This window comes from Pan troglodytes, chromosome 19 (assembly GCF_028858775.2).
Source record: "Pan troglodytes isolate AG18354 chromosome 19, NHGRI_mPanTro3-v2.0_pri, whole genome shotgun sequence".
In the NCBI taxonomy this organism is placed as follows: Eukaryota; Metazoa; Chordata; class Mammalia; order Primates; family Hominidae; genus Pan; species Pan troglodytes.
In genome coordinates this window covers 27,968,976-27,984,543 of record NC_072417.2, presented here as the reverse complement: position 1 = coordinate 27,984,543, position 15,568 = coordinate 27,968,976, and the positions used below count along the sequence as shown (strand labels likewise).

General features: G+C 47.4%; 1 protein-coding gene across 3 annotated transcripts; it reads left to right on the top strand.

Moving 5' to 3' along the window:
• The first annotated feature begins 749 nt into the window (after positions 1-749).
• Positions 750-15,568, top strand: MSL1 (MSL complex subunit 1). Of its 3 annotated transcripts, XM_511469.9 has the most exons (10): positions 750-1,539; positions 2,064-2,159; positions 4,968-5,191; positions 8,024-8,406; positions 10,317-10,364; positions 10,813-10,877; positions 11,820-11,887; positions 12,313-12,437; positions 12,606-12,678; positions 13,058-15,568. In XM_511469.9, the coding sequence occupies exons 3-10, from the start codon at positions 4,989-4,991 to the stop codon at positions 13,146-13,148; spliced, it is 1,056 nt and encodes a 351-aa protein (XP_511469.3). In that variant the 5' UTR covers positions 750-1,539; positions 2,064-2,159; positions 4,968-4,988; the 3' UTR covers positions 13,149-15,568. The 3 variants fall into 3 exon arrangements, with proteins under 3 accessions (XP_511469.3, XP_009430508.1, XP_016787354.1); XM_009432233.5 differs by having other exon boundaries at positions 750-2,159; XM_016931865.4 differs by lacking the exon at positions 10,317-10,364 and having other exon boundaries at positions 750-2,159.

Below are 15,568 nucleotides of genomic sequence, written 5' to 3'. Positions count from 1 at the left end.
AGATGGCCGTTGGGAAGGAACTGTTGGTAGCTGGCAATACTTCACCCCAAGGAGGCGGTGGCAATAGCTCCCTGGGCAGCAGACATCATGGATTTTCCTCCCTCTGGGAACCAGAGGTCCCTCCGTTTCTGGTTTGAATCCCTTAGAGACAAAGAACTTCATTCTCTCCCATACCCGCGTGGGACTGCTGGGGAGGAGAGGGGGTGGAGGGGTTAGACTTCTACCCCCATGAAACACCCGCGGGCTCAAAGAGGAGCCTGGATCCTGACTGGTCCAGGAGGCGTGCGGGGCCGCGGGGCCCCTCCGGCTTGGGCCAGGCGCGTTGCCAAGATGCCCGGGGAAGGGGCCGCCCGGCGCAGGCCGGGGACGTGGAGCGCTCGGGGCGCTCCCACGTAGGCCACACATTGGCCGCCTGTATCCTCCTTCCTTCCTCTCAACTCCATTCTCTCGCGCTTCTTTTTCCCGGGGAGCCTCCGCTTTCCCCTTCTCCCCGCGGCCGCCCTCGCCCTTCTTCCCCCTCCAGACCCTCCCCCGGCTCGCCCCTCCCTCGGCAGCCCACCTTCACCCCGCTCCTCCGCGCGCTCCTCGGTCCTCGCCCCTCAGCCCCGGCCTCCCCTCGCCGGCCCCCGGCCCCTGCGGTCCCCTCCCTGCCCCCCTCGAGGCGGCGGCGGCGGCCCCTTTCACAATAGCGCGGCCCGCCTCCCTCCTCTCGGCTCCCGGTGCACTCCCGCCCGCTCCCCTCCCCGCGCATGCGTCCTCCGGTCGGCGGCGGCTGCGGCGGTGGCGGCTACGAGCGGCTCCGTTTTTTTAAAGGGAAACGCTGAGGCGCCGGGGGTGACTGGGGGGGAGGGGGACCCCGAGCCGCGGAGACCCCCGGGAGAGGCGACAGACCCCCTCTCCCGGAGTAGGAGGGCTTTGGGCGGACCCAGCCCTCCACCCCCTCCTGAGGAGGAGGGGGGGGAAATGGAGGCTCGGGGCGGTTGAGGCGAGCTCCGGGGCGGGGGGCCGGGGCGGGGAAGGGGGGGTGCGGGGTGGGGAGACGAGGCGGGCCCGGCCGGGCCAGGGGGGGCCGAAGCGAGCTCCGGGGATGAGCTCGGGGGCGGCTGGGTGCGAGCTCCTGCCTCTGAGGCGAAGGCGGCGGCGGCGGCAGCAGAGGCGGCGGCGAGGCCCCCATGGGCCGGCGGCGGGCCTCAGCCGCGGCCTCCACGTCTCCGCACGCCGGCGGGATGGCGCCCGGGCCCCGGAGGAGCCGCGCTAGCGGAGGCCTGCTGCCGCGCTGCTGAGGCGAGCCCGCCAAACTCCCCTCCCCCCCCTCAGTCCTCGACCCCCCGCACCTCGCCCCTTCCCCACCCCCTCCTCCGCCTCGGTGCCCGGCGCTGCTCCGGACCACTATGACCATGAGATCCGCGGTGTTCAAGGCGGCCGCGGCCCCTGCCGGCGGCAATCCTGAGCAGCGACTGGACTACGAGCGGGCTGCGGCGCTGGGCGGGCCCGAGGACGAGCCCGGGGCGGCCGAAGCCCACTTCCTCCCCCGGCACCGTAAGCTCAAGGAGCCGGGGCCCCCGCTGGCCTCCTCCCAGGGCGGGAGCCCCGCGCCTTCCCCGGCCGGCTGCGGCGGCAAGGGCCGGGGCTTGTTACTCCCGGCCGGGGCGGCCCCCGGGCAGCAGGAAGAGAGCTGGGGCGGTTCGGTGCCCTTGCCCTGTCCGCCCCCGGCCACCAAGCAAGCCGGCATTGGGGGGGAGCCTGCCGCAGCCGGAGCCGGCTGCAGCCCCCGGCCCAAGTATCAGGCGGTGCTGCCCATTCAGACGGGCTCTCTCGTGGCGGCGGCCAAAGAGCCTACGCCCTGGGCTGGGGACAAGGGTGGGGCGGCCTCCCCCGCTGCCACCGCCTCGGACCCGGCGGGACCCCCACCACTACCTCTGCCCGGGCCGCCACCCCTCGCGCCCACCGCCACCGCCGGGACCCTGGCGGCCAGCGAGGGCAGATGGAAGAGTATGAGGAAGAGCCCTCTCGGGGGTGGTGGCGGCTCGGGAGCCTCCAGTCAGGCCGCCTGCCTCAAACAGATCCTTCTGCTGCAATTGGACCTCATCGAACAGCAGCAGCAGCAGCTGCAGGCCAAGGAAAAGGAGATCGAGGAGCTGAAGTCAGAGAGAGACACGGTACGGGAGGGGTTAATCTGCATTCGGGCCGAGGAGCGAGTTGTGCGCATGCTCGGGGGAAGGGGGCTGTAGGAGGTTAAGGCACCCCCGGGTTAGGGGTAAAGGAGGTTGGCCACCGGCAAAGGAGTATCTTAGGCGCTGGGTCTCTGGGAGCCAGGCTCACAGACACGTTGGGTTGGAGGGAAGGGTTAAAGGGCAACCTCTCAGGGGGAGGGGGAGGGGTTTCAGGTGCCAAAGGGTTAATTTAAAATGACAGCCCCAGACGTGTGGGAAAGACGTTTAGTGGAAAAAGACGTGATCTGTGAGGGGTTAAAAATGAAAGGGTGGGGTGTAGGTGTTGTGTCCTTATGGAAGGGTTAAATTAAAGAGCTATTGCGTTAGAAATGCACGGTGGAGGAGAGGGCTGTAGCAAGCAGCTGTTGCTTTCACCACTGCTGCAGCATCTTTAGATAGGAGGGCAGTAGGCCTTTTAGTGGGCACAGGGGTAGAGGTGATTTACATGGAATCCTATTTTAGTTTTCTTAAATGATATTAAGAGAATCACTGCCTTTGATTTCAGACAGCTTTTAATAGGAACCTGAGTTCTAATACATGACCCACTGACCAGGTCCCTTTTATAAGCATGGTGTTTGAAACTGGAAGATTTTAGGGCATCAGGGGAAAGTAAGCTTATTAAATGTATTAAATAGACCTCCCCATCCTTATTTTAGAATCTTAGGGAGTAGGAAAGTTGTTTATTATTTCTTTACTTCTGAGGAGCTTGGACGACACAGGCTTGTTTTTACTGCAGCAGTAGTTAAGGGCATCTCCGCGTTAAAACATATTCCTTCAGATATGAGGGAAGCTGGGGTGGGGGGTATTACTGTGCTAGCATACCTTACAGCTGCCTAAAAATAAACATGGTTTCTACAATTGTTGTGCTCAGGCTGCAGCAGTCTCTCTCTCCCTCTCTCCCTCCCTCTTCCTCCCTCCCTCTCTCTTTCCCTTTCTCTCTGTCTCTCTCTCTCTCTCCCTCCCTCCCCGCCGTCCTCATCTCTCCCTCTCTCCTCTTTCTCACTGGCGTCGTGTGCGCTAAGAGCTGAGCAAGGGAGCAAGCGGCTATTCATTTTGTTTGCTTTCCAAATGAATCTCATCGGGTGGCTGTTTTATTGGAGAATGCATTCTGCAAGGTGGATTGGGAGCTGGGGCAGGTCTCATTAAAATATCTCATGGTGTTGATTTGTGGAAGTTACTCAACATGGAGGTGGCACTGCTCAGATTGTACTGCAGTCTAGGGGTGTGATGGTACCGTAATTACAACACATCATATCCTTGTATGGGGGGAGTGGGAAGAGAAGGACCAGTGAAGGAGAAAAAAATCAAGGAAATGTCACCCACAAATGGTGGTTAGGGGCTGTGAATCAAAACATATACAAGGAGATGAAATGAGAGTATGGCTGATAGGGGGGTTCTCTGCTGATTGTGGAGGTTTCTGCTCAGTTCCTGAGGTAATGGCCCCTTTGCAGGCTTTCCTAGTCAGGAAAAGTGGGGTGAGTTAAGGATAGAGTGTCAGTCTGAACTTGGTACTCACTGCTTCTGTTGTGTATTGCAATCTTAATATTGCTTAAGCTTATTTCACTTATTCCAGTTGTTGTTTGGCCTTGTCTGAAATCTATGCAATGAATGTAATGAAGGCAGCGTTAACATCACTGTCTAACCCAGATAAAATTCTTGTAATAGAGTATAAGTAGCACAACACCTTTTCTCAAAACTAAACTAACACAAAGTTTTCAATACTAATAGAGTTCCATTTTCTGTTTAGTTTTTTAGTCCTTCCTTTTAACTAAAACTAAAGGAACTTTGATTTTAATAAATATTTAGATGAGTAGGTATAATTTTTTGTGTTACCTCAAATACAAAGGAATGTGTTTATGTCATGATTGTTGGAATTTATGGGTACTGATTTCTATTTTCCAAATGAAATGTTCATTGTTTTAAAAGTACCCCCTCCCACACATACCCCTTTCAAATAACACTGCCATTCCTGGTGGCACTGTATGAGCTCTTAATTCCTTCTCAATGTACTGTTTGCACTTTGCTGTTGTGTATAGAGCTTTGGAGTAGAAGTAGAGAGGACAGAATTTGGACAATCTCAGGGCCTCTTAAAAGATCATGTAGGCTGGGCGCGGTGGCTCACGCCTGTAATCCCAGCACTTTGGGAGGCCTACGCAGGTGGATCACGAGGTCAAGAGATAGAGACCATCCTGGCCAACATGGTGAAACCCTGCCTCTACTAAAAATACAAAAATTACCCGGTGTGGTGGCGGGCGCCTGAAATACCAGCTACTCGGGAGGCTGAGGCAGGGAGGCGGAGGTTGCAGTGAGCCATTGCAATCCAGCCTGGGCAACAAGAGCAAAACTCCGTCTCAAAACAAAAACAAAAACAAACAAACAAAACATGTATACAATTAATTCTGGAAACTCCCAAACCAACTTGGAGCCACACAGGTAGCAGTAGCAGAGACCATGCCATTAAAAGGCATGTTACGGCCCTTCCCAGTGGAGAGGATCTCCCTACAGAAGAATGAACTACAAATTACCCCATGCCTCTTCCCATCTAGGTTAGCCCTTAAAATTTAACAGTATACCTTCTCTTCTCTATTTTGTTTAAGGAAAACTGTTCAGATTAATGTCTGCCTATTTAAAAAGTTGAGTTGATGTGGTCCATAGAAAGAGGCAGAAGACTATACTGATTCCTAAATGGGGCTAAGTATCTGTGTGTTTAATTTTTTATGTGTTAAGTCTGCATTTTGCTACTCTCTCTTTTAGCTCCTTGCTCGGATTGAACGTATGGAAAGGCGGATGCAGCTGGTAAAGAAGGATAACGAGAAAGAAAGGCACAAGCTGTTTCAGGGCTATGAAACTGAAGAGAGAGAGGAAACAGAGCTATCTGAGAAAATTAAACTGGAGTGCCAGCCGGAGCTTTCCGAGACATCCCAGACTCTGCCTCCCAAGCCTTTCTCATGTGGGCGGAGTGGAAAGGGACATAAAAGGTGTGCTGATAACTTTGTTTGATGAGGACCCTTGTTACCAGTGATTGAGAGTAGGAGATTGGGATTTATGAATTGGTTTTATAGCAATCATAACTTGCTTTAGAAGTCTTCTATGCAGAGGGCCGGGTGTGGTGGCTTACACCTGTAATCCCAGCACTTTGGGAGGCCAAGGCGGGTGGATCATGAGGTCAAGAGATAGAGACCATCCTGGCCAACATGGTGAAACCCCGTCTCTACTAAAAATACAAAAAATTAGCCGGGCGTGATGGCGGGCGCCTGTAGTCCCAGCTACTCGGGAGGCTGAGGCAGGAGAATCACTTGAACCCGGGAGGCAGAGGTTGCAGTGAGCCGAGATTGCTCCACTGCACTCCAGCCTGGCAACAGAGCGAGACTCTGTCAAAAAAAAAAAAAAAAAGAAGTCTTCTATGCTGAGAAACTATCTTGAAACATTCTTATGCAGACTGTAAAAGTCTGTTTAGGAGTATTTTGGTCACAGTAATAATTATTGAATGCAGCTTACATCATAAAGAGAATGGGCAACAAGTATGACAGCTGAGTTTCTTAAAGAAAACTATAGCAGTTCACTTCAAGTTAGGAAGTGTTAAATTCCTTCATTGTGTCGTGCATTGGTAGACATAGAAAAGTAAAATACAGGCCAGGCGTGGTGGCTCAGGCCTGTAATCCCTTTGAGAGGGCAAGGTGGGGAAGGAGTATGGAACGTATGGAAAGTGGGGAAGGAGGGATCGCTTGCACCCAGGAGTTTGAGACCAGCCTGGGCAACATAGTGAGACCTCATTTTTACAAAAAATCCAAAAATTAGCCGGGCCTGGAGGTATGCACCTGTAGTACCAGCTACTCAGGAGGTTGAGGCTACAGTGAGCTGTTACTGCACCACTGCACTCCAGCCTGGGTGACGGAGTGACACCCTGTCTCAATTGAAAAAAAAAAAAAAAAGGTAAAAATGGAACTGTCCTTGGACTCAAAGAAATTAGCCCAACTGTAAGGATAGGCATACATTTTGAAAACTCAGAATTCAAATGCAGTAAAATACGTAGATGTACAACACCTGATATAAACTAAGGTTTTTTGTTTGTTTGAGATAGGGTCTCTCTCTGTCATCCAGGCTGGGGTGCAAGTGTCGCCAGCATGGCTCACTTCATCTTCCACCTCTTGGACTCAAGTGATCCTCCTACTTCAGCCTCCCATGTAGCTAGGACCATAGGCACTCACCATGCTTGGCTAACTTTTTTTAGTTTTTGTAGAGACAGGTTCTCACTTTGTTTCCCAGGCTGATCTCAAACTCCTGGGCTCAAGTGATCCTCCCGAAGTGCTGGGATTACAGACATTAAACTAAGTTTTGTAAGATTCAGGGATATTAAAAATTATTCTGGGTTAGAATTGTGAAACTTTAAGTAGAAATCAGTCTTGAAAAAGAAGTATAGCCGGGTGCGGTGGCTCACGCCTGTAATCCCAGCACTTTGGGAGGCCGAGGTGGGTGGATCACGAGGTCAGGAGATCGAGACCATCCTGGCTAACACGGTGAAACCCTGTCTCTACTAAAAATAGAAAAATTAGCCGGGTGTGGTGCATACACCTGTAGTCCCAGCTACTTGGGAGGCTGAGGCAGGAGAATTGCTTGAACCCAGGAGGTGGAGGTTGCAGTAAGCAGAGATCGCACCACTGCACTCCACCCTGGGTGACAGAGTGAGACTCCAAAAAAGTATTAAAATTTAGGTTGGTAAAGAGGAAGGGAGATGACTTTCTTGGGATGTGGTGGGGGAAGAAGGGAAGAAGAAAGAGGCTAGAGAATGCCAGCAGACAGTAAGAAAAAGGAAATAAAGGTTACAATTAATGTGGTACAGGGTTGGGGGAAAAGGAAAGAGACTGATCTCTGGATTACAAGAAGTAGGTGCACCTAATGTGGGTTGTAGTGGTACATAATGTTGGCTAAAGGACCTTGAATATTCTTTTTTTTTTTTTTTTCTGAGACAGAGTCTCACTCTGTCGCCCAGGCTGGAGTGCAGTGGTGTGATCTCAGCTCACTGCAACCTCTGCCTCCCAGGGTCAAGTGATTCTCCTGCCTCAGCCTCTCAAGTAGCTAGGATTACAGGCATGTGCCACCACGCCTAATTTTTGTATTTTTTTTTTTAGTAGAGACGGGGTTTCACCATATTGACCAGGCTGGTCTCGAACTCCTGACCTCAAGTGATCCGCCTGCATTGGCCTTCCAAAGTGCTGGGATTACAGGCGTGAGCCACTGCGCCTGGTGGACCTTGAATATTCTTAAGCATGGAAATTCCTTGTTCAACATTTACTGGCCAGGTGCAGTGGCTCATGCCGGTAATCCCAGCACTTTGGGAGGCCTAGGTGGGTGGATCACCTGAGGTCAGGTATTTGAGACCAGTCTGACCAATATGGTGAAACCCTGCCTTTATCAAAAATACAAAAAAAATTAACCAGGCATGGTGGTGTATGCCTGTAATCCCAGCTACTCAGGAGGCTGAGCTAGGAGAATTGCTTGAACCCGGGAGGCAGAGATTGCAGTGAGCCGAGATCATGCCACTGCACTCCAGCCTGGGTGACAGAGCAAGACTCTGTCTCAAAAACAAAACAAAACAAAACAAAAAATTTACTATGGGCCTATTTTATATACTGCTAAGCCTGGGCTGTTCCTGCTCATGACTGCTAAATGAGCACCAGATATTTAGGTACCTGAATACTTGTCATTTTGGGGCAAAAGAACCAGCTTATTCTTTTGCTCCAGAATGTGTTCAAATTAGATTTTATTCAAGTGTCAATAAATTTTATAATGTTTTCTTCCCTATCTAATAGGAAATCCCCATTTGGAAGTACAGAAAGAAAGACTCCTGTTAAAAAGCTGGCTCCTGAATTTTCAAAAGTCAAAACAAAAACTCCTAAGCACTCTCCTATTAAAGAGGAACCCTGTGGTTCCTTATCTGAAACTGTTTGTAAACGTGAATTGAGGAGCCAAGAAACCCCAGAAAAGCCCCGGTCTTCAGTGGACACCCCACCAAGACTCTCCACTCCCCAAAAGGGACCCAGCACCCATCCCAAGGAGAAAGCCTTCTCAAGTGAGATAGAAGATTTGCCGTACCTTTCCACCACAGAAATGTATTTGTGTCGTTGGCACCAGCCTCCCCCATCACCGTTACCATTACGGGAATCCTCTCCAAAGAAGGAGGAGACTGTAGCAAGTAAGGCATAGAGAACACTTGCTCTTATACCCTAGTGGTGGCGGTCAAGCTAACAAGTGTGAAAATGCCTTTGGCATTTTTAAAAAAGTGCAATCAATAAAGCAGAGTTCTGTCAAGAATGAGTAAGTTAACAGCCAGAGACAGACACTGTGCAGGCATTGCAAATAGATGGAATTACAGCAAAATGTGCTCAATGTATTTGCCTGCTTACAACACTGGGAGATGTGTTTGCCAGTAAGTTGCTCATCACAAGAGCACCAGACTTGGGGGTGTAATCTCCGGCAACTTGCATGCCCTCTGAAAGAAGGGTTTTCTGTGCTGTGAAATGCATAGAACTATACTTTGCCATGCACGACTGTTCCTGCAATTGATATTGTGTGAAATCTGGGAGGGTGGTCTTTGGGTGTTCTCAGGGGCCAATGGTAATTTTTGGGTTGGGGAGCCAGCTTGGGGTGGGGAATTTTCACCTGGGCCTCCGCTCTTTAACTATATAAACATTTATCTGTATATCTATGTCCCTGTCTGGGGGGCAGGAGGAATCTGCCAAAGACCAACAGTCTTACTTTATCTTAACTATACTTCACAAAGGTTCTAAAATGTGAAGAGTTTACTTGGATTGCAGTAGCCCATTGGTTGTTCATATATTTAAATAAAATGGTCTACAAACTATTTTTCAAACAATAAGGACTATCTTGGGATATCTGAGCTGCTTGGGGAGGGTGTGGGGTGTGGGACCTTGGTCTTCATTCCCTTTTTTTTTTCTTTATGGCTTCCACACAGAGATGCTCCCCTATCTTCTACATCAACCAGTAACTGGAATGTGCCTTCAATCATGTAATATTAGTCTATGTCAGTCACTGCGGTTACTCTGGGGTAATGGTTGGGGAGGCCTTCTAGGATAGAGCCGCAGTCCCAAGTTTCTACCACTGTGTCTTGCCTAGCAGGATGGGGATAGAAATCCATTCCAGTGAGACAAGAGCGTTCTCCAGGCTTTGTTTGGCTGTTCTGGTGACAAAATTAAGTGGGAAAGCTAGATTAGTCGTCTTAATGATCTAACCTCTATTAGGCCTCACACTTGAGTACATGAGATAGATCAGGATCCTGATCTAGGTTCAGATTTTTGTTGGTTCAGTCAGTTGAACAGGTTCTTCCTTAATGGTTAACCTCTTTTGCTGCCATGGCAATGCTGCGTAACAACTTAAGAGAAACGTGAAGCAACTTCCCATCCGGGATTGGGTAATGGCTTGGTCCAGAGCTGTTCTGTGTGACTGGCTATTTTTGAAAATCCTTTCTTCCCTAGTACAGACAATTTCAAACACCTCTGAGATTGTGGGCATAGTGAAACAAAGGAGTCTAATTGGGGAGATCCCAGCCCCTTGAGGAGCCTGAGTTGTGAATAAACATGTGAATCCTTATTCTTGATGCCCCTATCTCAAGAGGAAGGCTCAATGGCTTGTTCTAGGGGAGCCAAAGTCTTTGTGCATGTTGTTCAGGCTGGACCAGCAAGGTAGTTTGTTTGGAGGGAGGAGGGAGCTGTTTAAGAAGACTACATATGTAAGTTTTGAGAACACTGATCTTTTATTTGAAAAATAGGGTCAACTTTTACTCACCTGCCATGTTCTGAGTTTAAGGTTTGATATCCTTGGCCATCAACTGTTGCAGGGAAACCACCCTAAATAATGAAGAAAAGAAGTCGTCTCAGTGTAAAAAAAAAAAGTGGTGGGCTTATTTTCTTTTCTTTTGTCTGTTGTTCCCTCTTCCCCTCCCCCAGAGAGAAATTCTCAAAAGAACAACTCAAAAAACAAAATGGCTTCCTAGTGAGAACTTCAGTGATGATCCTTTCCTCCATTTGGGGTATGGGCTTTTTTTCTTTTTACACTGAGATTATTCTTCTTTCCTGCATTATTTAGGGTGTCTGATGCCATCAAGTGTTGCAGGAGAAACTTCAGTCTTGGCTGGTGAGTAGAATAGGAATTGTGCTGGCTGGGCCTGGGGTGGGGGTTGGTGGGATGGTGGATGGTTGGGAGCTGCATTCCCCATCCACTGGATGTGGGAGAGTGAGATTTCTTGGTGTATGATTGATTACACTACTATAGACTTCAAAATGACAACAAATTTCAGTTGTTTTTCAGGAACTGCTATAGCATCATTATATGAATTGTCAGGTATTGGTTTAGGGTTTTTGTGATCCTGAGTTTGGCAGACTGCAATGGCATTTTAGGTTCTTTTATACCATAGCAAGGACACTGAATATGGCTTCAGGGAGGCCATAGAATGGATTCCTATCACTTGGTAACTTTGTCTCTTCTGGGGAGAGACCTCTTATCCTAGTGAATAGTTGTGCAACTTTGGATTTAAGGGTGGTTCCACCCCTCCTCCCTTTCTTTTTCTCTCTCTTTTTTTCAGTTCCTTCTTGGAGGGACCACTCAGTAGAGCCTCTAAGGGACCCAAATCCTTCAGACCTTTTGGAGGTAGGTAACCAAGAGCACTCAATTGAAGAGAGTAAGAGATTAAATAGAATGTGACGGTATAACTGGAAAATGTCATAGTACTATGGATGAATTAAATAATTTTAAGGCCAGACAGAAACTTGAGAAATTATCTAGTCCAGCTCCTTCATTTTATAGATTAAAAAACAGGTCTAGAGTAGTTAAGTGATTTATTAAAAAATAAATAGCTAGGTAATGTTCAAAACACAGGTAGATTTTATGCTAAGTAGAAAAGTTAGGGCTGGGTGTGGTGGCTTAACGCCTATAATCCCAGCACTTTGGGAGGCTGAGACAGGTGGATCACCTGAGGTCAGGAGTCAGAGATCAGCCTGGCCAATGTGGTGAAACCCCATCTCCACTAAAAATACAAAAATTAGCCGGGCGTGGTGGTGCACACCTGTAATCCCAGCTACTCGGGAGGCTGAGACAGGGAGAATTGCTTGAACCCAGGAGGCAGAGGTTGCAGTGAGCCAAGATCGCACCACTGCACTCCAGCCTGGGTGATGGAGTGACTCCATCACACACACACAAAAAAGCATGTACCCCTCAACCATAAAATTACATATTCCAAGCTCATTTGACTCTTAAAGTTTTGATTATTTTAAAGTCAGACTCTTACAAAGTATGGAGGCGGGGAGGGTTTATGACAGTCTGGGGGTTTTAGTTTGATGTGATGTTTACCTTGGAAAGTTACGGAAATGATTTTGAAATTTGGAGATTCTAAAAGGATGTGGATGGGGAAAGGGGTATGTGTTTTGTTGATTCTGTTACCAGGAGGTTCCCATACTGTCCATGGAACCCACAGACTCAGGTAGAACCGGAAGGTGAAAGATTTTACGTTCCTGGAAGCTGGAAATTAGTTAGTATACGTGTGTAACTAATATATGGTGATAAATAGCTTATCAGCTGCTTTTCTTTACACAGAACCTGGATGACAGTGTGTTTTCGAAGCGGCATGCAAAACTGGAGCTGGATGAGAAGAGAAGGAAAAGGTGAGGCCAGAGATGTCCATCCTGGAAACAACTGAGCCCTAGGACCTAGGACAGAGGATCAGGGAACCTGACCTCCCTTTTTCATGCTGTGGAGAATCTTGGAGTACTTAACACTCTTACATTACTGGCTTCCCAGTTGGTTGAATATCTTAGTTGGAAATGGTAGTTGTTGTAGGTAAACATGTTTGGCCTCTTTTTGTGTATGACCTTCCTCAATTCTACTTTCTGTGGAACACCAACACATGATCTAAACGGTAGACCTAAACAGCTCTCCCTTAACAAGGCAGTCATTTCTCTTTACCCTGTCTAGAGGAGTCAGCAAGGGTCTTCCTAGCATCTGGATTGTGTGAGTTGCTTTTATAGAGCAGGTTTTGGGTAAACAGTAATGTTGGGTTTCTTTGTTTTGTTTGGTTTGTTTTTCCCAGATGGGATATTCAGAGGATCAGGGAACAAAGAATTTTACAGCGACTGCAGCTCAGAATGTATAAAAAGAAAGGAATTCAGGAATCTGAGCCTGAGGTTACCTCATTTTTCCCTGAGCCAGATGATGGTAAGTTGTGTCCATCTAAAAGAGTAGGTTTTTCGAAGGAGGAGGAGGGTGCAAGGCTCCAGGGTACAACTTGCTCTGAATGAATGAAGTGTATTTTGGAGCAGATATAGCTTCTAGACATTTCCCATCTGTATTACTAATACGCTCCCGTTTGACTTTCTCCCATAGTTGAAAGTTTGATGATTACCCCCTTCTTGCCTGTTGTAGCATTTGGACGACCATTACCAAAATTAACTCCACAGTAAGTATACATTTTTTTTCTCCCCTTCCAGGTAACCTGCACATCCTTTTCAGACTTCATGGAAGCCTAGATATGAGGTGGAACCAGGTGGCTTAGGGATAGCCATGGGTCTTTGACAGAAATGAGGCTACCTGGGCAACTAGCTTTTGTAATAAGATTCCCAAGCCAATAATTAGGAGTATTGCTTTTTGAGTTAGAAATAGATGATTCCATCACTTTAATGGTACACAGTTGCTCTGGCTTTGAGGCAGGAAAGACACTCCAAACTAGTCAGGGATAGGAGTGGTAAGGGACATAGTGACTTTTTTGTAGTTGCTATCATGTCCACACTGAATCCCTTCTAGTCTTGCAAGTTGATTTCCTCATCCTTTTTTGCCAGGAATTTTGAGCTACCCTGGTTGGATGAGCGTAGCCGATGCAGATTGGAGATCCAGAAGAAGCAAACACCTCACCGGACGTGTAGGAAATAGCTGTGCTGGCAAGAACCCTGTCTTCAGATAGTTGTAGCATGCCATTCCCGAGAGTGGCAGAGACCTGTATATGTGACCTTTGTCCTCACATATGTTATCACTCGCTGATAATACCCTTTCATACTTCCTTGACTTCGTTTTCATTACTCTGATTTCACAAAAACTCTTTAATTCAGCTAATTGTGAGTTATGGAGGGTGATTGGGATTTCTTTTCCCTTTTTTGGGAAATGGGCTCTCAAGCTAAAGCTATAGGATGGCAGATTCAGAAGTTTCAGGGGTCTGTTTCTATACATTTGCCTATGTTAAAGGGGTAAAAGGGCTCTCTTCATTAGACATGTGGAAGATGAAGCAGCCCCTTCCTTTAGAGCTGTGCCTGCATGGCACTCTTCTCACCCTGGTACACCCTCCTTATAGTGGGTATAGTGATTTTTAACCCTAAAATAAAACAAACAACCTCACCATGAGCTTTAGGACCGGAAGAGGAATGACAAGTGAAGCGATGAAGCAAGCCATCTTCATAGAGTAGAAAAGACATCGGAGAGTTGGTAGATAACTGTCTGAAAAGATAGTTGTTCACTTGAAACTATTCTGTGATACAGTCATGTGGGAAGGGATGTTTGGCTGTGATGATTTTTTCAGTTAATGGATAACAATTTCTTTACTCCTCAAAAACCAAAATCTTTGGAAAAGAAAGTGGGGATGGTTAGTTTCAGAACAAGTTACAGCTGTAAACAAAAGCACTTAGTATTTGGGATGGCATGCCAAAACCTGTATAAATGTCCTTGTATCACATCACTTCTCAAGTATTCCTTCATTGGGCTTCATCCTTTTAGCAGAACTCTTGGTGGTGGGATAGAGACTTAGGGAGGGTAGGGGTAGAGTGTGGAAATACGTGCTTCCTTTGGCTGGCAAATGTCTACATCTTGAAACAAACAGATGTACCTAATGAGCTTCTCCATTCACTTTGTAAAAATAATTTGTATGTGTACCATCTTGGTCCTCTCCCCTCCCGTTTTGTTAAAATATCAGGATAGCACTCCCAGGCCACTTTGGTCTCAGTGTAAGATCCCTATTAACTATCTGAAAGGAAAATAGAGCCAAGACCTCTGGTCTCAAATATATAGGAATTGCCTTTCTTTAGTCTTCAGGACTATTGTGTGAAAACAAGTAGGGGTCTAATCTCCTAGAAGGTAGGGGCTTTTATCCTTAAAGAGAATATGTCCCCAGATTATTAGCACTTTTAGAGGAGAAGCCAAGGTATGTAGGGTGTGTGGCTGGCCCATCAGTGGAGCACGAAGAGAGAATGGGATACCATTGTGGGAAGAGAAGAAAAGTTCCTCAGGGGCCTCCCACTGCTAAAGCTTTTTGTGAGATGTTGATCTGTGCTTCCTGGATTTGACTTTTAAAGGAATTATTCTGGCAGCACATGTAGTATTCTTGGATGATCTTGCTGCTCTTATTTCTCCTTTTGTGTGTGTGTGTGTGTGTGTGGCTATGGGTTTTCATTTGTAACTCCATCTGCTTAGGAGAGTGGGCTCTCTATAAGGGAACCTGCTGTAAACTTCATTGCAGCAAGGATGTAGAGAGAAATAGGACTTAATTCCACTAGGGGCTCTCATCTCACACCTTAAGGAGGAGATTTCTAGAAAAACTGGGCCAGATTTTCTTTGTTCTCCATCATTTTAATGTGGCAGGCTGTTCAGTTTTCTTACTCTTACCTATGTGGTATTTCTTTGTAACGTGTCCAAAAAGAAAAAAGACCCAATCAGTGTCTCTTGACTTTGTTCTTTGATCCCTCTCAGTTTCTTCTTGATTTCAGCATGTGTTGGGTTCCTAATTTTGGGTATGAGTTAGCAAATTTAACCATTGTGTTTGTGCCCTACCCAGGGGACTCCCCAGTTTCTGACTTGAAGTAGACTGAGAAGAATCCACGAGGTGCTATCTGGCCAGATTTAAGTAGATTCTATTTCCTTGGTTCTCCCTCTCCCTGAGGACCTCTTATTTTATTGTCCCCTCTTCTAGGTTAATTCTCCTTTGATTTGACTTTGTTGAGAAGGAGGTTGGACAGTAGATTAGCAAAGTTCCAAGTGCAAAATTACAGTGTGTTAGAGTGTGGGGGGAAAATTAGTCTTATTTTTCCTTACATGGGATACAACACTGTGAATTCAATCTTCAACTGAAGGCCCTGCAGTTCTCCTAAAACATAGTTGTTTGTTTTTCTTTAACAAAGTTTAAGCTAGTGTTAATAAATTAAAAAAAATTGCTTGTCTGTCTACTTCAGCTTTGTTTTATGCCCATTTCATATTGTTGTCTGTGTTGTAATTCATAACTTTTGATACCATTTCTGATGTGTAAAATTGGTTGTCTTGTAAATATCTTATAAAGAGTTCAATTGTAAATAAACTATTGTGGCTGTTAA

Bases quoted from the DNA above. Each gene is read 5' to 3' on its own strand.
- MSL1 (XM_009432233.5), top strand. From the start codon at position 1,392: ATGACCATGAGATCCGCGGTGTTCAAGGCGGCCGCGGCCCCTGCCGGC. The intron at 8,407-10,316 runs GTAAGGCATAGA...TGCATTATTTAG, and splicing joins GAAGGAGGAGACTGTAGCAA to GGTGTCTGATGCCATCAAGT. The intron at 12,679-13,057 runs GTAAGTATACAT...CTTTTTTGCCAG, and splicing joins TTACCAAAATTAACTCCACA to GAATTTTGAGCTACCCTGGT.